General features: G+C 46.4%; 1 protein-coding gene across 10 annotated transcripts in view; it reads left to right on the forward strand.

The window, feature by feature from the left end:
- The first annotated feature begins 15,372 nt into the window (after positions 1–15,372).
- The window catches only part of HNF4A (hepatocyte nuclear factor 4 alpha), a 43,180-nt gene continuing 31,346 nt past the window's right edge, over positions 15,373–27,206 (forward strand). Inside the window, exon 1 of one of the 10 annotated variants that reach the window (XM_053250393.1) lies at positions 15,373–15,698. In XM_053250393.1, the coding sequence (XP_053106368.1) occupies positions 15,578–15,698 (121 nt within the window). In that variant the 5' untranslated portion in view covers positions 15,373–15,577. Of the gene's footprint in view, positions 15,699–15,801; positions 16,055–16,138; positions 16,253–16,442; positions 16,452–16,768; positions 16,914–16,971; positions 17,041–21,742; positions 21,804–26,655; positions 27,078–27,206 lie in introns of those variants that run through there. The other 9 variants (XM_053250396.1, XM_053250402.1, XM_053250397.1 and 6 more) reach the window with 9 other exon arrangements.

Raw genomic sequence — 27,206 nt, forward strand, 5'->3', positions numbered from 1 at the left:
GAAGAAGCTCCCCACCCCATCCTGCTCCCTCTGTGCATACATTTCTTTCGTTTGCTATTTGTAGTGTCCTTAATCCTTCCGGAACTAGTTCCCTCAGACCTTGTATGCGGGGAAAGAAGCTATTTCGGCCTGACTTAGTGAGGCGTTTATTTGAGCAAAGGCCTGTTTTGCTCAACTGAAGAAAACAGACCGGGGATTTACGATATTGCACTAGACACGATGGCAAATCCTGCACATATTTAACTTGATGTCTGTAAGCATTTATCTAATCACAGGGATCATTCTATCCAAGCCTGCATTGGGACGGAAGATCCCTCAATGGGTTTGTTAAGGCTCTTTCTCCACTTCCCTGACTGACTGCCCCCTTGCTCCATTGTTCCTTTCTATCAAGTAAATAAATTATTGGCTCAGTGCACTCCTGGTTGAAGGGGAAATACCAGCCATGTTAATTTAAGAAGGAACCATGATGTCCTGAAAGGTCACATGCCAGATGCCTGCTCCCTCTACACAGAGGAGCAGCAGAAAGGCAGAGACCAGGACTTGTGCCATTGTGGTGGTCTTTTCCCAAGCCAAATGCAATGGCACAAAATGCAGTGGCGATGTCCGCTGGTATTGATTTTACTTAAAATCATGTTTATGCTGTTGTTCATAAAGCTCTGCATCATAGCTCTTTGCAACATAAAGACTCATAATAAAAGAACACAAGAAAACCAAACAGATCGGTAACAGCAGCAAACCCAGCAAAATACACACAATAAAACAATACTAAGCAGGGCCTACTGTGACCAGACCTTAATTTCCAAAAGCCAACTGAAACAGGAAAGTTCTTATTATTGACTGATTGATTTGATTTCTATACCACCCTTCCAAAAATGGCTCAGGGCGGTTTACACAGAAAAATAACAAATAAATAAGATGGATCCCTGTCCCCAAAGGGCTCACAATCTAAAAAGAAGCATAAGATAGACACCAGCAACAGTCCCTGGAGGTACTGTGCTGGAGGTGGATAGGGCCAGTTACTCTCCCCCTGCTAAATAAAGAGAATCACTACGTTAAAAGGTGCCTCTTTGCCAAGTTAGCAGGGGTTTTAACATGCCTTTGAAAGGTTATCATGGAGGAAGCAGTGTAAACCTCCTTCGGAAGCCCAGCTGCTTCAGAGAAGGCCCTGCTTATGTTGGATGCTGATCTAGCCACCTCAACAGGTGCAACCTGGAATGGGTCCTCATCAGAAGACCTACAGAAGATCTTGGAAGCCAGTGTGGTAGACTGGTTAGAGTTTCTGACTAAGACACAATAAGAGACCTGGATTCAAATCCCCATGAAACCATGAAACTCACTGGGTGTCCTTGGCCAATCACACTCTCTTAGCCTATCCTACTTTACAAGTTGTTGTGCGAATAAAATGAGGGGATCACAGTGGTATAGCCACTATGGAGCAGGGGGAGGGCCTACTTGCTCCCCTCCCAGGGCCCCCTTGCCCCGTGGATACATGGCACAGTGGAGCCCAGGAGTGGCAAGGATCGTGTGGGAGAATCAGAGGCGCTCTTACCCCTAGACTTTGGGGCTGAAGTCCAGAGCCTCCACAGCCCCTGGGGGCCCTCAAATGCTCTTTAGTCTGTTCTGGGTGGTGTGGTCACCCGGTGGAGCATGATGATGCTTAATTTGCAGGGGAGGGGGGGCCTCCAAAGGCCTTTAGGTCCAGGCTCCAAAATTACCTAGGTGCACCTCTGGGGAGAAGGTATGTAGTGTCCTGCCTTCCCCTCAGCCCTGCACAAATGGTCGTGTGAATGACCTCACTGAGTGCTAACAAAATATTATAGCATGTTCCTGTGAAACATTTCATGATCATTCACCATGAGCCTTAGAGTCCTGATGTCATACCATGGAAGTGCTGGACAAACATGACTTTCCTCTTCACTTACCTTTGCTTCCGGTTTCAGATCAATCTGCCCAGCAGGGTGAGTCGTATTAGGATGGAGACAGGAGTTGACATCCAGCCTAACCAAGTGCTTGCCTAACAAAGTGGTGCTAGTGCAAGAAGCTTGCGTGGCTGCAAAACGTCACAGCTCAAAATTGGGCTCAAAATTGGGCTCTTGCATTCTTGCACTATAATGCAAAACTTCCCAGCAACACCAATGAGGCGTGTCACAAGTTGTGTACCTTCCTTGTTGTGCCAGCGCAGACATGTTTGCACTAGCAGGCCCCTAGTCTGGAACGCAAGCTTCGGATGTAGCCAAGTGTTCTAGCATTCCAAATGGTACAAAAGAGGCATTGTTGCCCATAATGTGCCTGTGCAAGGCCCTACACACCGGAACAAAGGAAGCTGCCATATACTGAGTCACACCATTTATCCATCTAGCTCAGTATTGTCTACACAGACTGGCAGCGGCTTCTCCAAAATTGAAGGCAGGAGTCTCTCTCAGCCGTATCTTGGAAATGCCAGGGAGGGAACAGACGCAGAGCCTGACCGCCAGTGGCCCATGTCCATCCGGGGCAGCGGCCCCGCTCACCCCGCCCCCCGCATCTGATGTCAGACGCGGTGGGTGTGGTGTGACTCCTGAATGGAGCCACACAGCTCCATCCAGGCATTGGAGTCCGTGTCCGGCCGGTGCTGGAATTGGAGTCCTGCCAGCGAGGCATGGCCCCTGATTGGCAGTCCGGGTTCTTTGAACCCATTCGCCCAATGGTGGCTCTTCCCCTGGAGGGAACTTGGAACCTTCTGTATGCAAGCACGCAGACGCTCTTCCCAGAGCGCCGCCAATATCTTACAGTGCTCATACACATAATCTCCCATTCAAATCTAAACCAGAATGGGCCGTGCCCATTCTAGGGAACAATTAATGCTTGCTATCAGCTCTCCCTAATTATAGTTTGAGGAATCTTTATTCATTGCAGAGGATTCTGGGATAGAGAGTATAGAACATAGGTAGCTGCCTTGCACTGAGTCAGACCCTTGGTCCACCTAGCTCAGGACTGTCTCCACTGACTGGCAGCAGCTCTCCAAGGTTTCAGGCAGGAGTCTCTCTCAGCCCTACCTGGAGATGCCTACCTGGGACCTTCTGCATGCAAAGCAGTTACTCTGCCCCTAAGCTACAGCCACCATTTTCTTTGGATTGAGGAGCCTGCCCATACATTTAGGAGCCAGACAACGGACACTTGGCAACATTAACAGTGATGGAAATGCATTGGGGAATTGGTCACGACTCCCTGCATATATTTCTTTTGCATGCGGAATGGCATTTGGGAGGGGCAAATAGGACCTCTTGGGGGCCTGGATTTAGCCGAGGGGTTTCATGTTGCTGCTCTCTAGTGCTGAATGACTGAAACTAGCGCAGGATCATTAATTTATTATCTGCAGACTAAATCATGTGAGTTGCAAAAAATAAAGCTGCTCTATTTTAATTATGTAAGGAGCAGGCCATAATAATTAATTATCACTGGCTTTTCAGTGCAATTCAGCTGATGCTGTTAAATGATAAGTTGGTATGTGTGTCTTAATCTTCAGTGGTTACACAACAGAAATAAGAGTGGATCATAAAACTCTTCTCCAGTACAAACCACTGCAACCACTTCACTACATAAGATGATCTCTTACAGAGTAGAGAACCACTACACAGTTTGGGGTATCCTGTATATTTGCTATTCAAGAATTTGATCCAAAGGCCAGTCAGCTCAATGGAAAAACTCTTCTGTGGGACTTGGAACTGCTCTAAGTATATCTATAGGCTTTTGAAAAGTGCTACAGTGTATGTTTGTATGTATGTATTTATTTTTACATTTATAACCCTCTCTTCTGCCAATGAGCCCAGCGTGGTGTACATGATTGTGTTTATTCTCACAACATAGGAACATAGGAAGCTGCCATATACTGAGTCAGACCATAGGTCCATCTAGCTCAGTATTGTCAGCACAGACTGGCAGTGGCTTCTCCAAGGTTGCAGGCAGGAATCTCTCTCAGCCCTAAGTTGGAGATGCCAGGGAGGGAACTTGGAACCTAGATGCTCTTCCCAGAGTGGCTCCATCCCCTAAGGGATCTTACAGTGCTCATACTTCTAGTCATCCCTTTCATATGCAACCAGGGTGGACCCTGCTTGCTACCACAAGACCAGATCTCCTCACAACGACCCTATGAGGTAGGTTAGGCTGAGAAAGAAGTGCCTGACCCAGAGTCACCCAGTGAGTTTAATGGTTGAATGGGGATTTGAACTCAGATCTTCCCAGTTCTAGTCCAACACTCTAACCATTATGCCACACTGGCTCTCGTATGAGAGATCATGTACAAATGTAGTAATGTGAAACTCCTGCTCTGAATATGGGGATATGTATAACAATAATGTCAAATATATAGCAATATATATACATAACAATAATCTCAAATATGCATAACATAATGTCAAATTAATAGTGCAGAAGCACCGTACCCACCAACATGACTGAGGAGACAAGGAGGCTGTTCTCACAAGCAGCCTAGACCAAGCTAGGCAGCCTAGCCTGGGCTAAGCCCCTTGCGTGGTGCACAATTCCACACAGGTCCTGGCGCTCCCACCCAGCCTAACCCCACTCCTTAGTCGAGCTTTTAGGCGTGAGTACACCCTTAAGCCGGCATGCAGCCCAAGGAGACACAGAGACAGGCAACTACAGCGCCCATCTGATGAGGTAATTCTCCGTCATTGTCCAGTGCCTTGTGGGACATCTGGAGGCCCGGAAAATGAGTCCCGGCCTCTGTTGATCCACGCTGCCTGGAACAGCACGGAGAGTGATCCACACTGCTCCTAGCAGCACGGGTCATGTGGGCATGTGGCTCGCGTGCCAAAGAAACAAAGTTTGATCGTCTAGGGAAAGGTAGGTTGAGCCCTGTCTCTCCATGTTCCTTCTAAATTTTTTCATCACTCTATGCCGTATGAGCTTTGTTCTGGGTTGCAGTATCAATGCAGTGTGTACGCATGTGCATTCCGAGTGGGGCCTTTCTGATTCAACCCAAGCGGGATCTAAAATGAACTGAGCAGTCATTAAAAAAAACTTGTGAGCGCACACTTAGAGGGAACACTGCTTCCTTAGACTGAACACTGCTGCCTTCTCCTTGGCCCGCCCTTGAGAACGACCTTAAGATATTCTTGTTTGATATTAAATGCAGAAGAGGTTCTTGGAACAATGGTTCTGTCCCGGCCATGGCTCTACTTATTGCTTTATCACATTTTTGGACATTGGCTCTTGCATTTGAGACTAGTTCACAGATGTTTGTGCCATCATAAATGTGTTATTTGTGGTGCCACTCTTGTACGTGAAGCCAGCGTGGTGTAGTGGTTAGAGTGCTGGACTAGGACCGGGGAGACCCGAGTTCAAATCCCCATTCAGCCATGAAACTAGCTGGGTGACTCTGGGCCAGTCACTTCTCTCTCAGCCTAACCTACTTCACAGGGTTGTTGTGAAAGAGAAACTCAAGTATGGAGTACACTGCTCTGGGCTCCTTGGAGGGAGAGTGGGATATAAATGTAATAATAATAATAATATTTGGTGCAACAGACTTAACATGACTCTCTTCTGGAATTCACCACTCTTTCCGCAAGAAGTTCAGAATGGCATGCATGGGGTTATCCCATTTTATAGCCTCATGGCAGGTCCAATGAGATAGGCTAGGCTGAGAGGTCATGGCTGGCCCAAGGTCACCTACTGTGTTTCATAGCTAAGCAGAGATTTCAACCCAGATCTCTCCAGTCCAGCTTCCTAGCTAGCACACCTTGGCTTACAGATCTCAGCTGTTCAGCCTGAGACTCACGTTTTGGAGGCCCCATCTCTGCAGCAGGAGCAGGGGCTGCCAGTCTGTGTAGACAATACTGAGCTAGATGGATCAATGGTCTCATTCGGTATATAGCAGCTTCCTGTGTTCCTACCTTTAAATTTTGGATTGAGGAGTTTGGCAGCAGTGTGATAGGCTGTAACAATATTACATTAGAACACTGCTTTAAAACATATATGTAACTTGTAATTCCATCTCTCCTCCACCCAAATTTTTCCACTTGAAAAATATCCTTCCCAAAATTAGGTGGGGAAAATGTCCCACCTGACAGCCAGACTAACAAAGCGCATGTGCAAACTTGTGGAACAATCACAAGGATGTTGCACTGGTGAGCTTTGCTAAGTTGGGAGCCTAGGTTCCAGACTAGTGTTGCGCTACCACAAATATCCTTGCACTTGTGCAGGGGTGTAGCTAAGGGAGAGGGTTCACCCCTATCTCTGGGAGCCCTTTGGAGTGAGAGAGATAATGGAGAAAATAGGGAGGGAGGGCGGGAGGGAGGATGGATGGCCCTCAGGAGCGGGGGGTCCTGGGTTCTTTGAACCCATCTGCTCAATTATCGCTACACCCCTGCACTTGTGCAACAATGTGCACAGCCTGTGGTGGTTATGTTCCTAAGCTGGCAGCCTTGTGACATCACCAGGCCCCACCTCTTGAATCTCAGGTTTTAAGATGCCTCTGATCTGACAGCCCTAACCATACCAAATAGGCCCCTTCATTTCTTTTGGAACAACCTGCCTTTTCAAAATAATGGTCTCTGACATGATGTGCAGTGGTGGTGAACCACTGCACACCATGTCAATGCTGCCTCAGCATGTAGAGCATGTACAAGCCAACATGTACAGTTATGCAAGCATGTGCAGTTGTGCAGTACAGTTTTGCAGCCCCAGCATGTACAGTTGTGCAAGCAGCATTGCTGCAGTTTCTGCCATTCACAAAAATGGGGGCTACTGCAGCAATGCGGCTTGCACGACCTTGCATTCTCTACAGCATCAGGCCTGCCTTATGAGTCTGCAGCAGCCCCAAGGTGGTGCACAGCATCTCTGTGTAGCTGTGTGCATCAGTCAGCCACTGCCTCCAAGATAAGATGTTTCCTACAACCCAGAAAGCATATTATCATATGCTGATGCTTCAAATTTGCACATTTTAATTGACATACCTCTCACTCTCTAAACGCTGAAAGACTGATAATTTAGTACATTCCAGCCAAGTTCTGAGATGGCATTTCAAAATAAGATGTATTGTCATGCCTGCTGTCATGTGATTTTCAGAATCAAGTGCAAATTAAGTGCAATTTATCAGTTAACAGCATCAGCTGAAATGTGCACTGAAAAGCCAGTAATAATTAACAGCTACTAGTTCTCCATGATGTTATAGAGTAGGCATTGTATCTATTAAATATGTATACATGTAGGATGTGACCCAGAAGATCCATCTGGCCATGAGTAGTTCTTGGAGTGGAAAAATCATATATATGTTTAAGAAATCAAATTAGAAATTCATACCCCCAAAAAGGCACTTCATGAGGCAGGATAGCACCACAGATACAAACAAACAAACAAACAAACAAACAAACAAACAAACAGGGGTTCTGCCAGCAAGGACAGCAGGATCAAACTGGCCTGAGTAAAGACAGCACCAAGCACAACTATCAGGACACAGTGGAAGCCAGGTCCCGGCCAGAAAATCTTGGGCAGAAAGAGGATATAATGACTCAGAATATTAATATAAGTTCCTCTGGACAGTCAGGATGTTGGACTCTGGGCTGGGCTTCTCAAACCAGGGTCTCCAGATGTTCTTGGATCACAACTCCCATCATCCCCAGACACAATGGCTAAAGACTGATGGGAGCTGTAGTCCAAGAGCATCTGGGGACCCAAGTTTGAGAGTCCTTGCTGAAAGCCAATGAAAGCCACTTCCAATATACAGATGGACCTTGTTATCCGCAGTCCCGGAACCCATGGTTTCATGTATCCATGGTCAGGCAATGGAGGCCCGACTTCATTATTCACAGACACAAAAATAGTGAAAATTCACCTGTTTGCAGTTCCTGGGTGGACGGAACTGCAAACAGGCGAATTTTCCGGTCACCATTTTTCTGAACGGAGCCATTTTGTGGTTCTTCCTTTAAAAATCCGTGAATTTTTGTGGAAAATCAGAAGAATTGGGGTTGGGGTGGGGATTGCTGGACGCCTGGAGAGCATGGCACAGTACATTATTTCACCTATTTCTGCCTCCTCCCTGCTTTTTTTGCCCTGAGGAACCTAAGCCCCCATTCCCAGGTCTTGTTATCTGCAGTTCCATTATCCACGGTTGTAGGCCTGCGGATAACCTTGTAATGCAAGTGGCACAGGGTGAAAGATAAAGTTGCTATCTGTATGACTGATGCACACCACCACTCCCATCACCACCCATGCTTTAGAATCTGCTAAGGAGGGCCTACTTGGGGTACCATCTCCTGTGGATGCAAGAATTAGCATTTACCCTGAGTAGGGGCCTCATTTATGCTCCCATACTGTGGAATGTCCTTTTCCAGGACATTTGTTTACCCTTACCCTTGCCTCCTTTTGAAAGCAAGTAAAATACCTTTTAAAAAAAAAAAAAACTAGGACTTTGAAAATGTTCCTGTTTATTGATAGGTATTGAGTATTGATCCTGCTGCTGTCAATCTGTTGACAGCTGGATGATTATGTTACTTTTAATAACTTACATTTTTTACTGTTGTATATAGGTCTTTGTAAAATAGATCATTGAAATATGGTATAAAAACATGGGCCGACATCCAAACAGAGTGTGCATGCAGCAAAGGAAGCATGTATGTATTCCTGTGTTTCAGAAGAAAGCAGCGCAGGTGCTTGTGCTGGGCAATTTTCACTGACCTCCCCTTCCCGTTCCCTCTGAAGCACTCTGTGAACCCTGAAAATATGTCCCTGAAGGTCACACAACCCAGGGGCAGCCGCGACCAATGAGATGGGGTGGGAGTGGGGGGACAAAGAACAAGCAGCAGCCGTGTTTCCCAATCTCCCTTTCCTCCCTAGCCTGACTGCCTCTCTGTCATGTGCCTCTTGCCCCACCCCAAGCTGCACAGGCTGGTTATTTGCCCGGTTGCATCCAAAGCAAACTACTAACGTTCCTTTCTCTCAGCTCGCACAGCTCGGGGCAGGGCAAGCAGCATATGGGAGAGAAGCAGCGAGTGTGGGGAGGGGAGGGTTATCGGGAGATACAGCTGTTGTTCTTTATCTGAAATCCTCCAGCTCATCAGTACCAACTGTCCCTGGCTCAGACCTCATATTTTCAGGAGTCACAGAGCACTTGAGAGGGAAGGGGAGATTGGCAAAAGTCCTCCCTGGGCCAGGGCCTGTGCTACTTTACTCTGGAATGCTGGGAAAGGACACATGCTTTGTTAGTCAGGATGTCGGCTCGTGTAAATAAAATAAGCTGACCTAAGTCAGTGACCATTTTCTGTTTCCTAACTGAAGTGTGGCTTACACATGCAAGCTTATCATTCGATGACTATTGTATCAAGTGAGGATTTGATTTGTTTATGTAAATGAGTCACTCAAATGCTGATAAAACTTTCATCTCACCTCAAAAGGCTGATTTGGACAACACCTTTTGGCTGATCTGGCCCATCTCATGTCCATCTCTTCCTTTGCTGGTCCCACATGACCCCATAGGGACACATACAGGCCACATTCACATGTAACGCAAAACCATAGTTAAATGAGGCAGAGGTTGAAATCTGTGGACATTTGAATGCATGCAACTGCCATTTTGTGGCAAAAGCAACCTGTGGTTTGTCTCACCGAACTCTAATTCGAACTTTGGGTTTTTAGTGGATTTTGATGCCGCAACCCGAGGTTTTTCAGTGGCAGCATAACATCTGAACTTAGAGGCTGCAATAACTGTGATTTTGTGCTGTTTCTGGAACTGTAATCATAGAGACGGTGGCCCAGACCCACCCAGGATTGTGCACGCACCATGCCTGTGTGCTTCTCGCTGCCTGCCTCTCCCAGCACTTCCCCCGCCCCCTGTCTCCAATCTACTCAAGCCATTGCCCAGCAACAGAGACAATGTCAGGTCCCATCCCAAGCCTCCAAGCCTGTCAAATGGGGAAGTCACACAGGGGCATCTCCTCTTCTCACTGTGTCCCTTGTTTCCACCTCTTGGCAGACAGGAGAGAAAGGGGACTGGATGGCAAGATGGGCACTGTGTGCTTAGCTATTTGAAGATGAAGTGATAAAGATGTATGTTCACAAGCACACACAATCATCGTGGCAACATAAACAGGGCAACCCTGTTAGACTGTTGGGACAGGAACATATGGCAGGATGGTGATACCTGGGGTCAGGTTTAAAGGGCAGCCCCAATTAGTAATTCTTGAATGGCTCAGGTCTTTTTTTTTTTTTTTTTTGCAAAATGATGTTGCAGAAGGGGGCCCCAGCCCCTTACCCTTGGATGAACATGTACGGTCCCTTGGCTTATTCATGAGAAGGGCTGGGCAGCAGGATCAGCATTGCCTCTAGTGAAAGGAACCATTCTACATTTGTGATGGAGACGGATGATGTTACTGAGCGGATCGCTCATTCATGAGAGTGTAAGGCCATGGCATAACTCTTCACAACTAATGAGAAGGACTGTCTGTGGGGACAGGGGTGTCAGGCAGAATCACTAATAATTTGTGATGGTATCTCTTCTCTCCCGTTGACTGTTCTTTCATGAGAGTGTCAGTCCATGAAGACATGCATGCAGGCCGGATGGCCAATGCCACCCAGCCTGGTTGCTTGATTCAAACAAGCCATGGGGATGGGTACCCCTGCGACATCTCTCTCTGTCTTGGCTACTGCCATGAAGAAGCAATCAAAGTGGGCCCTCTGCCAGCCCGTCCGCCCATCAGTCACAACACAAAAGATTTATCCTTAACCAGAGAGAATGGGGGCCCCACGCAAGTGGGTCCACTTTTTATGGATAGCTGAACTCATGAGCTTGCAGTCGAATGGAAGACTGAAGGTTGGTGAGCCTAAGGTCCTCCCCAGTAGACTGGCCCTCTCATGAGAGTGCTAGTCCAGAGAACTTGCGTTTCGGGCGGTATAGAAATGTATTAAATAAATAAATTGTCCCCTGGTGGCAAGCTGTCATGGGGGCAGGAGTGTGGTTTGGTCTCCATGGACTTCTTGGCCTGGGTGAGCCATCTGAAGAGCATCCTTGGTCACAGTGGGCCAGACCCAAGGATCCTTTGCCCTTCCTCATATACATATCCCCTCCTAGGAAGTCATCAAGTTGCCCTCTCCCGAGTAACAGGGGGGAAAGTGCCCCTCACCTTGCCCACCCTGCCAGAAATTGTGATTATGTGAGACTGTTTTGTTGTAGGGCTCTTATGAGGATGGTGGTGCAGTTGCTTTCAGATGAAGGGCTTGAATGGCACTTAAAGGGATTAAGTGCCCTTTCCCTGTCAAGGGTGGACGGACCATTCTGAAAAGGCATGATCATGCTTAGCACACCCTCTTGCAGATCATGGCCAATGGCTACCACCCTGCAGTCGTGTTAACACCTTGCCCACAATCTGACAACATGAGCACTATAGAGCTTGCTGGGATGTGGCCTCGGTGGACCAGGTAGAGGGAGGGGCTCTCCTGCCCTGCAAATGGTGGTTGCCGGGCTGTGGATAGACAAACGTCTGTAATGTGATTCATGGTTACAAAAATTAACCGTGGGTTCAGCAACCTCCAGTTTCACATTACGTGCAAATGTGGCCAAAGCCTATGAATGTAGACTTCAGTTGTGTGGTCAGTTCCCAGATATTTCCTAGATGTCAGCCACACTCTAGGCCTAAAGATGTTAGATTATACACATGTATCCTGCTGCATGCATATGTTCCATCTCTGCATGGCCATGCTGGGCTAGCAGAGGTGGGGCTGGCACCCCTGGTGGTCAGGGAGGACAAGTACTCCTTTGCAGTACTCCACCCAATGGGCCAGATTGGCCCAAAGGTATTGTCCAAACAAGTCCATTTTTAGATGGAGTTGGTTCACTTATTTAATAGACACCCATCAAGTGCACATTATTTATTTATTTATTTTTCAAATTTGTAGTCTGTCCCAAAATTCTGCCTCTGGGTGGTTTACAACATAAAACAGATTAAAAATGAAAATCTTAAAAGCAATTTAGAACTGATTAAACAATCAATCATGTCCTGATAAATCAATTCATAAACATGCATTATGAACCACCACTTCATTTCAGACTCCCTTAGGATTGTCACCTCCTAACTGATGCTGTCTTTGGAGATTCCACCTCCCCCTACCCCACTAATATTTTTCAATGTTTTCTCACAATACAAAGCCATTAAAATCTCCAGAGTTGCTTTCAACAGTGATCTGGAGATTGATGCTGATCCCTGGAGACTCCCAGCTAATTCTGGAGAGCTGGCAACCCTAGACTCATTCCTGGTTAATGGACAAGCTTTACTTTGTGTGCAAGTTAAATTATTTATTTTTATTTTATTTTATTTTATTAATAAAAAATTTATACCGCCCTTCCAAAAGGCTCAAATTAATGCCCCCCTTTTCACTCTGGAAGAGGTGGCAACCTTAATGAAAGAGACAGTAGCATTTCTAAATTCCTCTGAGGCAGGCGCGGCTTGTGAACTCTCCTCCGGGGGGGAGGCGGCTTCTTTAAGGTAAACGGAGCCGGTGCTCCATGCCACCCAGCAGCCCAATCGCCTCTGCCACTCACCTGGCCACTGGCGGGGACTCGCCTCTGCGGGAGCCAGGTGAGTGGAGGAGGTGATTCCCCGCTGCGGGGGCTGCTGGGTGGCACGGAGCACCGGCTCCGTTTACCTTAATGAAGCCGCCCGCCGCACCCCCAGAGGCACGTTCACGAGCCGCGCCTGCTCTGAGGACAAGGACATTCTCCATCTGAAAGGCCATGAAAGAGTCACTAAAGACAACAGATTTCAGAGGGTGTTTTTAAAATGCAGAAGTGTGTGATTTTGACTTCTTGCTACAAGAGATATACAAGGCTGGCATTGTTTGGATGGCTAGGGAGTGAATGCCTGGAAACGAAACAGTGAGGAAGGGTTCAGGGGCGTAGGTACAAGTGAGATGGGATTGCAGCAGCACTGGGGCTAACGCTGTCTACAAGCCAGCAATTCCCTCCCGCCAACCAACCCCTGCTCTGTGAACTTTGCTGACCCCAATCCCAGAACTGTCCCAATCCCAGTGCAAACAGGTGGCCCCTTTAAGGCAGGTGTGTTCTCAATGGCTTATCACCTTCACCATAGATCAGGCCTGCACAACATAAGGCCCCGGGGGCAGATCCAGCCTATAGGGACTTTTTTGCTGACCCCCAGGAAGGAATATCCTGCAGCGTCAAAAGGAGCCAGGAAGAGCCCTTGGCCTGTCCTGCTGATGAGCAGCAGTGGCGCAACACAGTTGGCTGCTTGAGACCAGGACACCATCCCTCTTTCCCCTGCCTTTTCCGCTGACTCTAACCCTCTGCCCATCACTTTCATCATTTTTTAATATGGGTGGCCCTTGTTATCTGCAGTCCCAGCACCCATGGTTTTGCATATCTGCAGACAGGTCCTAGAGAGTGTGGGGTGAAAATAGGGTTATTTTCACCTATTCATGGTTGCTGAGTGCCCAGAAATGCCTCGGAAATGACTTCTGGTGTCACTTCTGGACACCATTTTACAACATGGAGCCATTTCGAGGCTCTTGAATATTCACCAAAAAATTCAACCATTTGGGGGTTTTCAGGGGCATTTCTGGAGCCATGGAGAGCAGAGTACTGTTCATTTCTACTCTCTTTTTTCCCCTCCCCCCCTTTTTTTTAGCATTTTGTGTTTGTGTAGGAACATAACCCCTAGATTCCCATAGGAGTAAGGTTCCTTTATTCGCAGTTTGTGTACTCATGGTTATAGGCAAGAAGGGACCCCCATGAATAACAAGGACCACCTGTAATTAATTCTAATGTAATAATGTCCTGAAAGTTGACCTTGGCCCCCGCACAGCATGTCATGGTTGGTTCTGGCCCACTGGGGCATTTGAGTTATGCATCCCACCCCACCAAGCTGGTGCAGAAGACTCAGATCTATATTGGCATATCAGGCAAAAAGTATGTCTACAATTGATTGTTAGGCTGTCCTAACATATTTTTTTTTAGTTTAAAGCAGCTGAAGAGGAGAATCCCCTTCCAATTGGCCCAGGGGAGCTGTGCTGGGATGGGTGTGAGGAGATTACAACATTTCCCTGATCAAAATTGTCCCCACAGTTGTTAGCATCTCTCTCTCTCTCTCTCTCTCTCTCTCTCTCTCTCTCTCTCTCTCTCTCTCTCTCTCTCTCTCTCTCATATATCTATATAAATGGTACCCATCTTTCCCCCGATAAAGCCATTGGGCTATTCTGGAAGACGAGCAATTTCATTCAGGAAAATGGCATCAGTGAGCGAGGGTAGGGTTAAACACTCCCTTTCACATTTAGTGTGGCTGTCCCAAGCCAATTTGGAAGATCCTGACTGCTTTTAAGCTTTAAATAAATATCAGGATAGGAGCTATTTTGTTAACATCAACCTTAGGAGAGAAGAACTGGTCTTGTGGTAGCAACCATGACTTGTCCCCTTAGCTAAGCAGGGTCCACCTGCTTGCATATGAATGGGAGACTTGATGTGTGTGAGCACTGTAAAATATTCCCCTTCGGCTCTGGGAAGAGCAGAAGGTTCCAAGTTCCCTCCCTGGCATCTCCAAGATAAGGGGTGAGAGAGATTCCTGCCTGCAACCTTAGAGAAGCCGCTGCCAGTCTGTGAAGACAATACTGAGCTAGATGGACCTATGGTCTGACTCATTATATGGCAGATTCCTATGTTCCTATGTTCCTTTCTCTTCCGTTAACATCAAGTTTAGCCCAGATACTATACAGTGCAGCACAGGGAGACTTACAAGGGAAAGGTTACAAACAAGCAAAAACCTCCCACGGCCATGAAAGGTGTCAATGCTGGAAAATGCACCAAACACACAGTTAAGTTAACCCATTTTGCATTTGCGTGCCTGGCCCTGAAAGGTCTGTTGTAGGTAAATGCTGTGGAGCGAGAGTTGTTTGTAATGAAGTCAGGGCCTGTAAAACATGGTTTTATGGGGAAGTAAAATGAACGTTCCACATTGTTCCAGTGTATGACAGAGTGTAAATCACAATCCCAGTTACACCGACCTTCATCAAATAGACAACAGGGTGTGGGAGAGGAAAGAGAGTGAGAAAGAAGTGACTGTTGTAAGGTTAGCGAAATGGCGACAAAGTGGGAAGAGGGGAAGAACGCTTTTCTGCATTCCCTTTATCCGATCCTTAGTGGTTTTTACTAAAAAAAAATAAGGCAGTTGTAATGATGAGGGGTAAGGTCAGCAAATCCTAGGAAGGTTACGTCTAGATAGCTTGCCCCAGTGCACAGCTTCTGTGTTTGCACCTGTCCCGGAGGTGAAACGGGGAATATACTGCTGACTAGTCTGATTATAAACAACGAAACTGACACTGCTCCACCAAAAGAGGAACGAAGGAAGAAGCAGAGCAGAGCAGTACGCACTAGTGGGTGGGATGATTAAAGATTAACCCCCCTTGCCTCCTGCCTCCACCCCTCTGGGTACTATAGGCCTTGAAGCTCAGCAGATCCTTTCAGAGAAATATTTGAAATAAAGGCCAACAGATAGGGGACGCCGGGCAAAATCAGTTGGAGAGGTTGAGGGGCCAATAACCTCTGGCTGCAGAATCACTGCAATCGGGCCTGTGTTTGCTGATGATAATGCGCCTTTCCAAAGCCCTGATAGACATGGAGATGGCAGATTATAGTGCGGCGTTAGACCCAGCTTACACAACTCTGGAGTTTGAGAACATGCAAGTCCTGGCAATCGGCAGCGGTAAGTCCAACTCAGAGCTTTTTGCTTCCCTCTCTTGAAGTTGGGGGGAGGCATGCAGGATTCTGAGGTGCATTTACGTACTGGCAGCTGCCGGAGATTGTGAAGGCTTTGTACTTTCTCTTAACTGTTTCCTTGACATGAGGAAAACTTTCCAAGTCCATGTCAGAGGAGGTTTCTGGATTCGTCGTCCCTTTTCCCTGTTTGTGACATGTTTTTGCCTGACCAGTGCTCCACTTGGCATTGACCAGGGATGAGTGTAGTATACAAAAAATCTGAAAGAGTATTATAGATTTTCTCCCACACTACATATCTGGCTGCAGATGACACAGAAACGATCCTGGAAAGTGGCATGAGTGGTGAGAGCTCGAGGGAAAGGAAGGGTGTAGGGTTTGGTAATATCTCCTGCTGAGACTGTTTTGGAAGGATGAGATGAGGATTGTAGATGGTTGGAGAGACTGCTGTAGTATAAGGATCCACTAAGAACAGAAAATTATTCTTATGCCAAAGTATAGGGGGGAAATATTTGATTTTCCAGTGCAGTGTGCCATTCAAAGGTGCCATTTGAATGAAGCTAACTCAGGATTCAGGAGGGTTTATTTTATTTTATTTTATTTTATTTTATTTTATTTATTTATTTATTTATTTGTGATATTTCTATAGCACCCAAAACTTGGGTCTCCATACCAGATCTGACGTGATCTAATGTCCAAAGAGATGAGTTGTGAGGCAGAAGATCATGGGTTCAAATGTTCGGTATCAGATCTCATTGGTGTACCAGACAATAATATTTAGTATTTATATATAGTGCTTTTTGAGTGTGCCTCTTCTAAATAGTAACCCTTACAACAACCCTTTATAGTAGGCCCACATTTATTATCCCCACATAGTTTTTTTGTTATTGTTGTTTATTATTATTTAAATTTTTCAACATTTTTGTTAATATCAGAATAACAAACAAACCAAACCAATCTCCAGCAGTACTCTCCTTCCCTGGATATCCCCCCACACTCCCATGACCCAAACCCAACAAATATTGAGAAGGAGGGAAAGAAGGATAGCGAGGGAGGGGAGACCAAATTAAGCAGCTGAGGGGAAGGGAAAGTGATGCAAGCAATGATAATAATCGTGTCAGAATTATCCCGCTATTGTAGACAGTGGGATAGAAGCTGATAGGCAGTAGCTTGCTGAAGACCCCCTAGTGAGTCTGTGGCTGAGGTAACATTTGAACCCATGATCTTCTGCCTCACAACTCATATCTTTAGACATTAGATCACTTCAATTCGGAGATAACCTTGCCAAGTCTATGGATTGCCTGATTTTGTTGCTTTGATTACGGAGAAATGTACAGATAATGGCTGACACCTAGACCAAATTACTGAATAGTACTACTCAGAAGTTACTCGAAAGGACTACTAAATTTCAGTTGGATTTCCTCTAGTAAATTTAGCCAGGATGTCAGCTAATAATATTATAAACCAGGTTGATTCCTCTAAAAGGAAGCCCTCAAATGCAAATAGCTTCAGTGTGTTTTATTGCCAGGAGTGGGGAAATGGGCAGGCCCATGCCTGAGTGGCTATCTTTTTCCTTCAGAAGCTGTGACTTTATTTCACTATTTGATTTGAAATGTTATCAGATTATTCATTTTTTGTTCGATATTCACAAGCTCAAAGTATATTCTTTGCTAGACTTAACCTCAGGTCTTCTAATAGGCCAATGACTACTGGAAGGGCCTTCTCTGTTGCTGCCCCAAGACTCTGGAATGTGCTCCCTGCTGAAATAAGAGCCCCCCTATCTCTTTTTAAAAGTCCCCAAAGACTCATTTTTTTAACCCAAGAGTCTGAATTTGACTGTGGTTTTAAATTGTTTTAGGGTTTTCATTTTAATTTGTTTTATGTTGTTGTAAACTGCCCAAAGGTGGAGGTTTGAAGTGGTCTACAAATTTGAGAAATTTCTTATGTATACATACATACATACTGTACATACATACATACATACATACATACTGTGTAATTCAGAAGCATGTCCAAAGGAAAGGTATAATTTATGGCCATACTCTTCTGATATGAACGTCTCTTGAGACGCAATGTTTTATATGTGTTCAGGTGTCTGTACACATGAATATGAGTTTCTGTGAGTAATTGTATGTGCGTTCATTTTTAAAGTGAACCTAGATACAGGTCTCCTGAAATGCAGGATACAGATAGGACTCGTACTGTCAACATAATGTGTGAATAACTATACATGCGAGAAGGTACACCTAGGTAATTATTATTTTTTGCATATACTTATTCAATTTTTACAACATCAAAAGACAAACACAAATAGTACAAACACTCACAAACACACACAATAAGGACTTCCATCTCATCCTTGGAACAAATGTTGTTAACAATAACCAAGATCTTGCCTATAGGTTAAACATTCTCTCCCCAGTAGTTCATGTAACGATATCTTTAATTGTTATCAACACGTCTGCATTGGCCCAAATCATCTATTCTCATATGCGTTTTATATCTATCTAAAAAGAAAGTATACTCCCTCGCATCTAAGTTTTGATTCTCCATATGTCATGTCAACCATATTGAAGAAAAACTCTTGGTGATTTCCCATCATTTTTCCTCAAATCTGTTGTATCTCTATCAGCCTGCATTGAGAGAATTCCATTAAAGTCTCCCATTAATATAATCTGTTGCCTATCTATCTCTGTTAGTTGCTTTTCCAATTTTCTATAGAATTCTACTTTTGCCTCATTGGGGGCAGGGGCGTAACTATAATAGGGCAAGGGGAGACAGTTGTCTGGGGGCCCACTGCCTTGGGGGGTCCCCCAGAGGCAGGTTACATAACTGACTCCCCAAGCCACGCACCCACCCAGACTTCCTTCAGTTGTATTCATCCTCCAAAATTGATGTGAATGTTAAGACCTGGAGCTACCTGAAGATTTCTTTACTTCATGAGCTAAGCTTCAGTGAGGGGGGACGGCATTTTAAAATCTTGTCTCTGGGCCCACTCTAACCTTGCTACGCCCCTGATTGGGGGCATATATGCCCACTACTATGTACTTTGGATCTCCAACCTTTATTTCTACCACCAATACTCTTCCATAATCATCTTTATATAACAATTTTGGCTCTAAAAGGTCTTTTGTATAAGAGACTATGCCCCTTTTTTTCTTAATGTCTAGGGTTTCAAATTGCTAACCTAGTGCTTTATTTTGTAAATACTTTCTATCTCTCCATTCTTATATGCACTTCCTGTAGGCAAATCAAATCTAGTTTTCTTTTTCTCAAATCGTGAAATATTTTTTGGCGTTTTGTTTTTATATTTAAGCCATTTACATTTTTTTAAAAGGGTTTTAATTCCATACTGACTATTTGTTTATATTGCTAATTCTTCCCTTATTTAGCGCCTTATGTCTTTTGAACGCCGTCTGAGATCTGAAGATCATTCCTATACCTACGAAGAAATTGTTTTACTTTTAGGTCTTCGGTTAGTCTATGTTTCTTATCTTTAAAAGTAAAGGCAACCCCTTGAGGGAACTCCCATCTAAAGGGCACCTAGGTAATTTTGAAGCCCAGATCTAAAGGCCTGTTGCTTCCTCCAGCCCCCACCCCCCAAGATAAGGTGTAATGCACTATTTTTTACACCAGAACATGCTCAGGGAAAGCTGGCATTTTATTTTATTTTTTGTATTTTTAGGAGAAAATATGAATAAGATACTTCCCACTGACCTGCACATACCACATTTTTCATGGACAGTCCTGCCACTTCAATTAGCTGAATGCACTACTTTTTACACCAGAAAATGCTTAGAAAAAGGTTGAAGCTTTATTTTATTTGTAGAGCTACACTGTTCCCATTGACCTGCAGATACCACATTTTGCATGGACAATCCTGCCACTTAAATGAGTTGAATACATTACTTTTCACACCACAAAATGCTCAAGGAAAGGTTGAAACATTTTTGGGGGAATATTTTTAGAAGAAATTTTGAATCAGACAGTTCCCACAAACCTGAAGATACAAATTATGTATGGACAGCCCAGCCACTGTCCTCTCTGTAGAGCCCAAAAGCAAGTGGTGGTTGTGGTGGGGGTGGCGGGCGGGAGAAACACAATACTGAGGCAGGCCAGGAAGTAACTCTTCAGCAGGTGCAGCCAGGGTCAGGATAGGGGGAAGGAACATGGCAGTGGAAGGCACCAGCCCCAGCAAGTGGGGAAGAATCAGAAATGCTCCTGTTTCACCAGGTGGGGAGGGAAGAAACGTGGAAACAAGCTAATCTCCTCCCTCCCCATCCTCCAGCCCCAGAAGTCAGAACACAGCCAGCCCTCCTGAGGCTCCACCCCTTCTGCCATGGCATTGCCTTGCCGTTTCTCCCACCACTCACCAAAATGGTGACACTCCACCCCCTCGCTGGGGCTGTTCCTTTCCCCCACTCCTCGTGTGCCTGCTGCAAAAATCCCAGAGTGCTGGCCACAGAGGCACGCACAGGCATGGTTATACGGCACAACTTGCGCTCGGCCTTCGGCACGGCATGGGCGATGTGAGCAGGTCAGCAGCAGCCTAACACTCCTCTGCACCCGGGAGGGAATTTGGGGGGCCCTAAGGCCTGTGAGGGACTGGAAGGGTGCTCCTGTACAAGCGTACAGATCTGTATGTGCATACACAGTACAGATTGTACATGTATTGAACATTATTATTATTATTATTATTTATTTATTTATTATTTATTCGATTTCTATACTGCCCTTCCAAAAAATTGTTCCGGGTGGTTTACACAGAGAAATAAAGAAATAAAATGGATCCCTGTCCCCAAAGGGCTCACAATCTAAAAGAAACATAGATAGATACCAGCAACAGTCACTGGAAGTACTGTGCTGGGGGTAGATAGGGCCAGTTACTCTCCCCCTGCTCAATAAAGAGAATCACCATGTTAAAAGGTGCCTCTTTGCCAAGTTAGCAGGTAAATAGGGCTTTAAACTTCACTCAGAGGTTTAAGAAACAAACAAACAAATATTATTGGTGTTTCATTCTCTCCATCTGTATCTGTTTTCTGACCCTGGCTACAGATGCTTTGTATGTTGCAAATTCTGAATATGAACCTAATGCTTGCTACCCACACTTGATGTGACTGCCACAAAACCCATCTTCTTTTGTAACTGGGTCTCACAACTTTGTAAGCAAGTAAAGAAATTTGAAACATTTTAGTATTTGGGAAAGCATATTATAGGACCAAAAAAAAAGTACTCATTTATGACTCATTTATGGGTTTGTAGGGGAGTCTGCATTTCAAAACATTACAGGACATGTCCATTAATGTTTTAGTGAATGATAGCTGACTTGCTCGCTATCATACTATTTGCACTGCAGATGTAAATTTCAAATGTATTTTAAGTCTGTCATAGCTGTCAAACATAGAACCCTGGGAATTCTAGCTCTAGGGGAAAGCCACTGCCAGTCTGTGAAGAGAATAATGAGCTAGATGATCTGACTTCGTATAAAGCAGCTTCTTTTATTCCTGTGTTCCACAATGATGTTATACCAGCTGCCATGTTCATTAAGAGGGAAAAGGCAGAAGAGACGCAGAGGTGTGACATGTCTCTAACTCAACCCTGAGAAATGTAAATAATAATGCAGCTTGTACAATTATGCAGCTTGTACAGCTACCAATAACAGATCAAGATAAGTTGTTCCCATGGTGCTTCCTAAATAATTATCAGGACATGGATTAAGTTTGGGAGTAAGCTCAATTGAAATTTTCTTCTGGGTAAGCACGTATAGGGTTGTCTATACACTAGCTATGAAAAGCCTAAAAAGTGCTCATCTACAAGCAGCTCATATTTGATTTTTTTTTTAAAGGCTAGAAGAAGTCAGTATGCATGTTCATTTGGGGAAGGGTTGTATTTTTTTTTTTTAAATGAATTTCCACTGCACCAGAGATCCCAAATGATTCATACAATTACAATGCCTGACATTGGGCCAAGCATGTTGGTAAAACAGCAAATCTTCAAGTCCTACAAAACCATTCTTCAAGCAAGAGAAGAAGCAGAGGGCTTGTTCTCATGACCAGCAAGTTTGGGGTCTGTGCACACTCCTGTTTACGATCAGGTATGAGGTAGGAGATGGGGGTATTGATTGTGTGCAATGTTCCCGCTGGATGCTTTTCCTCCCACCTCATTAAACAGCTGGGTACAGCTGCTGAGTAGGACAGAGTCCTCCTACGCAGCAGAAGCCCTGCACACGATCATTTTCCCCCACCTCCAACCTTGCTTTTTACTCACACATGGAGGCTATTCTCATGGTCATGCAAAATCGGGCTAAGGGAGCCTAGCTCGATTTTGCATGCGCGTGAGAACCATTGAGCTTGCAGCCGAGCCCGGTCTAACGAAAGTGGGTCACCCCCTTAAACAACCCTCCCCTAAGCCCAGGTTAGCGGAGTGAGCGCTTTGCTAACCCGGGCTTTCCGATCGTGAGTTGCTGCGGTGCGGCTCCGAGCTATGGCAACTTACAAGTAGACCCCCGACAGGGAGGCTGAAAAGCAGTCTCCTGGCTTGGGGGTCTCTCCAGCATGCCCAGCATGCTCGTGCTTCAGAACCCAGAGCAGACTGCCTACTTGTGTGCGGAGAAAGTGGGCTAAGCCCGCTCTCCCTGCAAACCCCATCTAATCGATCGCGAGAAGAGCTTCATGGTCACAAAACGCCGGGAGTGCACACAGCTCACAAACTTGGGTAGCACATTTGCCCTACTGTCTCTCTGGTTGTGAGAACCAGCCTAGAGTCTATGCCCCTCTAAAGCTTGCTCTCCTACCAGTATTGCTGCTCCAGAAAAAGGTATTATCTCAAACATTTGGGATCCTCCTTTCACCCCTGAATATCCATCAGATGAAAATGAGTAGCTTTGTTTTGCATTGCACAAAATTACATCCCCCCAATAGGGGACAATGACCTTATCTATAAATGTATTTATTTTTATGTTATTATGTACATATCTGATGCACTCCAGAAATTGTTGTAGATAGGGAGAAAACAGCTAAACATGTACTTCTTAGATAAACGCACCTGGAAGGTGAACGGAACTATTTTTGTCTGCCAGCCTTTGGGACTAACAAGGCAACCACTTTCATGAAAACACCACATAGTGAAGTACTGATCTCATCAGGGAGGAGTCTGGTGGGTTCTGCAAAATAATAAGCCATGGGATTTATGATATGCCCTTTATCTTTCCTCTCTTTCCTTGTTTCAGTATTACTTAATTGGTGCAACTGATTACAGATTTAAAACAGCCCTGATTTAATGGAGCTGGTAATTAGGATTCCTATTTTAAAGTCACCAAACTCTTGTCAGTTTTGCCCCTCTCCTTACCACCCCTTTTTCTTTCTTTCTTTCTTTTTTGTTGTTGTTGTTGTTGTTGAATATTTTTGCAGGGGATCAGATGTAAAGTTGCAGCGGGGAGCAGGGGAGAGAGGCACAGGAGTATAGCTGTTCCCCGTTTCTGCACATGCACATCCACACACGTCCACCCCTACCAGCAAGACTATCTGTTCTTTCTGTTCCACAGGAACAGGATGAAATGTTAATTAGTGCTGGATTTGCAGGAGCCCAAATACAAAAATTGGAGGATGAGATGTGTTTTTCATCCTTGGAAATAGACCCCAAGACTTCATCAAGAAAACAATCGCTACGCAGAAAGAGGGAAAGATTGGGTTAGCAAGCAGCATGGGAGAAGTTGACTCAAAGCTAGCGAGAATGGAAAGTGAATTGCTCAAATAATTGAATTATCATCATCATCATTATTGTGCCATAAATATGTGTGGTTGTTTTAGTGTAAAATAAGCAGAAAGAGTCAGGCCCTTGCCCTGGGGACCATAGGAGAGTCAATAGATGGTAGGGAGGGAAGTGAAGAAAAACAGAAGCAAGGATAAGGGGATTAAGGTCGCTTTCGGACATAGCATGAAACTGTGGGTTGACGAACCCGTGGTTAATTTGTGAAACCAGGAATTGTCCCACAGATGATCACCCAACTGCGGTCCAGCAACCTCCAATTTCTGGGCAAAGGAGTCCTTCCCTCTTCCTGGTCCACCGAGGCTGAATTACAGGAAGCCACAGGCCACTTGTGTTGCCAGCCTGTGGGAGGCTCAGTTTCTGGAGCAGGAAGCAGGTCGCCTGGCAGCTCTCTGCATTTGGGGAGGCAAGCTCCTTTGCGAACTGCAGGCAGTCCACGCGCCTCCTGTTCTGTAGCTGTACAGCAAGCTCCATGTTGGACAGTGGCCTTATTAATGCAGGTGATGGCTCTTCTTGTGGTGCTGCAGGGTGGGCAGGTGCTTCCTCCAGTGTCAGTAGCTGCTCCGGCTGCTCATGAGCTGGTGAGCCTTCAGGGGGTGGGGTGGAAAGAGAAAGCAGTAGGAACCTTTGCTAGGGAACCCCCAAGCAGTGATGTAGTGTTATTTGCAGGCAGCAGGACTGTTGTGTCATGATGGTTCCCCCAGAGAGTTTGGGCCCTGGACCAGAAATGGGTCATTGCAGTGCTCCAAGCAGCCACCTCTATCTGGCCAGCGATGCAAAGGTGAAAGATTCTGTGGTGGCAGGTGGATTTTTGTTGAGGTGCTGCCTAGGTTGGGATTGCCCACATTGAGCGTTGTAGAACTTAGTTCTGCAGACTGTTCAGATTGGGGGGGGGGGACCGAAGGGTTCCTTCCAGTGAATCTGCAAGTCACAAAGGTTCAAAACCCTTTGGAGGCACTCACAGCAGTCTACATAATTGCAGGGGGAGGGGTACATGCTCCCACCAACAGCAAATGGACAGCTAAGTAGGGTGCGGATAGGGAAAGCCCTCTGATGTACTGGGGGTTCCCGGGCTAATTATGTGTGCGTGTGGGAAATTTTGCAACACTTACGTTGGATCTCTTTTTTGGGGGGGGCTTTGCTGTACCCTGGAAAACTCACCCCCACCCCCACCTCACCAGCCCCATGCCGACCCCCCCACACACACACCCAATTCAACCCCCCCAATATTTCCTGTAGTTGGAGACATGCACACTCATCAGAACCTGCTCCTTCTTCCAGCAAGAGGCCTGCCTGCAACCTCCAGCAGGTTCTCCCAAACCTCATCCCATGTGTGTGAACAGTTCCTTTGACTGCTGCATGTCCAAGTATTTGCCCCAGGGGGCTGCTTGCACCAAGTGTTGAACCCTGCACAAGCTCCACTTTAGCAGGGAACCCTGGCTCTCTTCGCCAAAGTAGTGGGAGGGAGGGAGGTGCTGTAGGGAGTCGATCTGTGTCTTGTCATCGTCCTCACATGAGTCCATGGAGTACAGCATGGTCTGGAGGGGCTGTCCCATGGCATCCACAAAGTGCACCAGCATGGGTGCACAGCACTCTCTGCCTTCCTGCAGCTTGGTACCTCTGTGGCCCTAGCCAGGAATGTGGGCATGGTTGCATAGGGCATCATGGTAGTTGCTACCCCTGGACCACCAGGATGGGCAGATGAGGCAGTGGCGGTGGCTGCTTGGACAGTGGCCAGGGCAGCTCCCTGCAGAAGTGGCCTGCTGCTCCCCTGAGCGCTTGTTGCTGCCGCCATCTGGCTTGCCCTTTGCCTCCTGCCTTCAACGGGGTGCCCAGTCCCTGCAGTGGCCCCAAGTGTGACATCCCTCCTATCCAGGAGGACTGATGCCAGCTGGTCATATCTTGTTGAGGGTTGCAACCTCCTTGGATTCCCCACCACCTGCAGTCTTTCCTTGCACTGGGCACCAGTGCATTGGAATCCCTGCTTCGTGCACTGGTGCCCAGAGACTCCAGCACCTGGGGGGTGGGGAGGAATTCTAGGAGGTCACAACCCACAACAAGATGTCAGAAATGGCAGTGCCAGTGCTACTAGTAAGTAGTGAGGTGGTGGAAGGATGCGGGCTGATGCCAACTTCCACAGTAGGGTGTTGAAGGAGCAAGGCATGGGACTCCAACACATTGTACTCACGCGAGTCAGAAGATGGATGGATGTGGGTGTCTGCCGTGTGCACGTTTGGCCAACACTGCATGGGAAGAGTGTGGTCAGCCACCTCATGCACACACAGTGGTCCTGGTGCAGAGAGCTGCCCTCAAGGCCTTTCAAGAACTATCAACTGTGCCCTGCCCATGCAAGCCTTACTGGAGGCATTGTTCTCACAGGCAGCTGCAGGGCAGGAGATACACCAAGGACACCCAGTATGGATAGTGCTGAAACATTCATGGAGGGTCCTTTGGGGGTGACAAGTCTGGCTAGCCAAGCTTCATGGGGAAACTCAAGGTGGCATGTGGGCAGCACATATTTGCCCTTTTTCTGAACCAGGCCATGGTTCTTGGCCCGCACCAACCCGCACACCCCATTCTATCCACAGATTAAGGTGTTAATATGTAACCTTGCTGCCATTGTGAGGGTAATGTAAAGCAATGGTTGCAGAAGGATGCTGTCAGGCAAACAGGGCCCACCACCCCCACCACAGCTTGAGCATCCCCTCCTCCCAGTTCTGCCCCAGTACATAGGCACCCCTCCACAGAGCATCTGTAGCACTGGAGCTTGTATAGAATGAGCAGGCAGTCCTTTGCCTTTCTTCTAACTTGCGAAACCACCTGAAAACTACAGAAAGCATCCCTGCTGTGCCCTATGCGATATGCACTGTCCACCAGGTCTGTAGCCCCTGGGTTCACTGGCACATCACACTGATCTCCTGCATCGAGGCAACATCCCATATTTACTGTGCACCAGTGGCCAGTGGGCACACTTGGCAGGTCTGGTGGGCCATAGTCACAGACAGCATAGCAGGAGTGCCATTTGTGGCGTAAAGGATAGGGGTGTTGGAAGGAGCAGCACACAATGGAGAACACAATCCAGGATGCCCCGATTTTAACTATGGGGGCACAGGGTGGGTTGGGGGTGAAGGAGACTTTTGACATGAGGTGTGCTCCATGACTTCTGCTGCAGCGGTCTCATGTCTGCTTTTCATGAGGCCCCATGTTTAATAGGTCACAGAAGAACTTCCTCTCGTCATTGTCCCCGCCTGGCATTCCTTTCATGCCATAAAGCACCATGGTCCCGACGCACACAGCAGGCATCGACCAATGTGCTTGTATCCCTTTAAATGCTGTGACTGAAGCGACACATCATCTCTGTTGCCAGGCAACAGTGGGAGGGGAAAGGAGAAGGCAGAGGTCGGGGGACAGGCTCCAAGAGGCAGCCAGCGAGAAGCATGGCAGGCATTGAGCTGACACATTTCTGGTCTGGTCTGAGCCCTCTTCTCTATGGTTTTGGGAGCAACCACGAAACCCAGGTTATGATGGTGGCACAATTCGGATAACATGCCACCGCCTTCAGACCTGAAGTTCGAGCTGAGAAACTCACTACAAATCTAAGGTTCACATTACGGTTTGGGGAGGGAAACTTCAGGTCGCTTTCATAACAAAACAAAACCTCAGGCTTGTTCTCTGATCTGTCATTACGTGTGAAGGCGGCCAACTTTATGATACCCTATCTCCTTCTTTC

The sequence above is a fragment of the Hemicordylus capensis genome, chromosome 4, assembly GCF_027244095.1.
Source record: "Hemicordylus capensis ecotype Gifberg chromosome 4, rHemCap1.1.pri, whole genome shotgun sequence".
In the NCBI taxonomy this organism is placed as follows: domain Eukaryota; kingdom Metazoa; phylum Chordata; class Lepidosauria; order Squamata; family Cordylidae; genus Hemicordylus; species Hemicordylus capensis.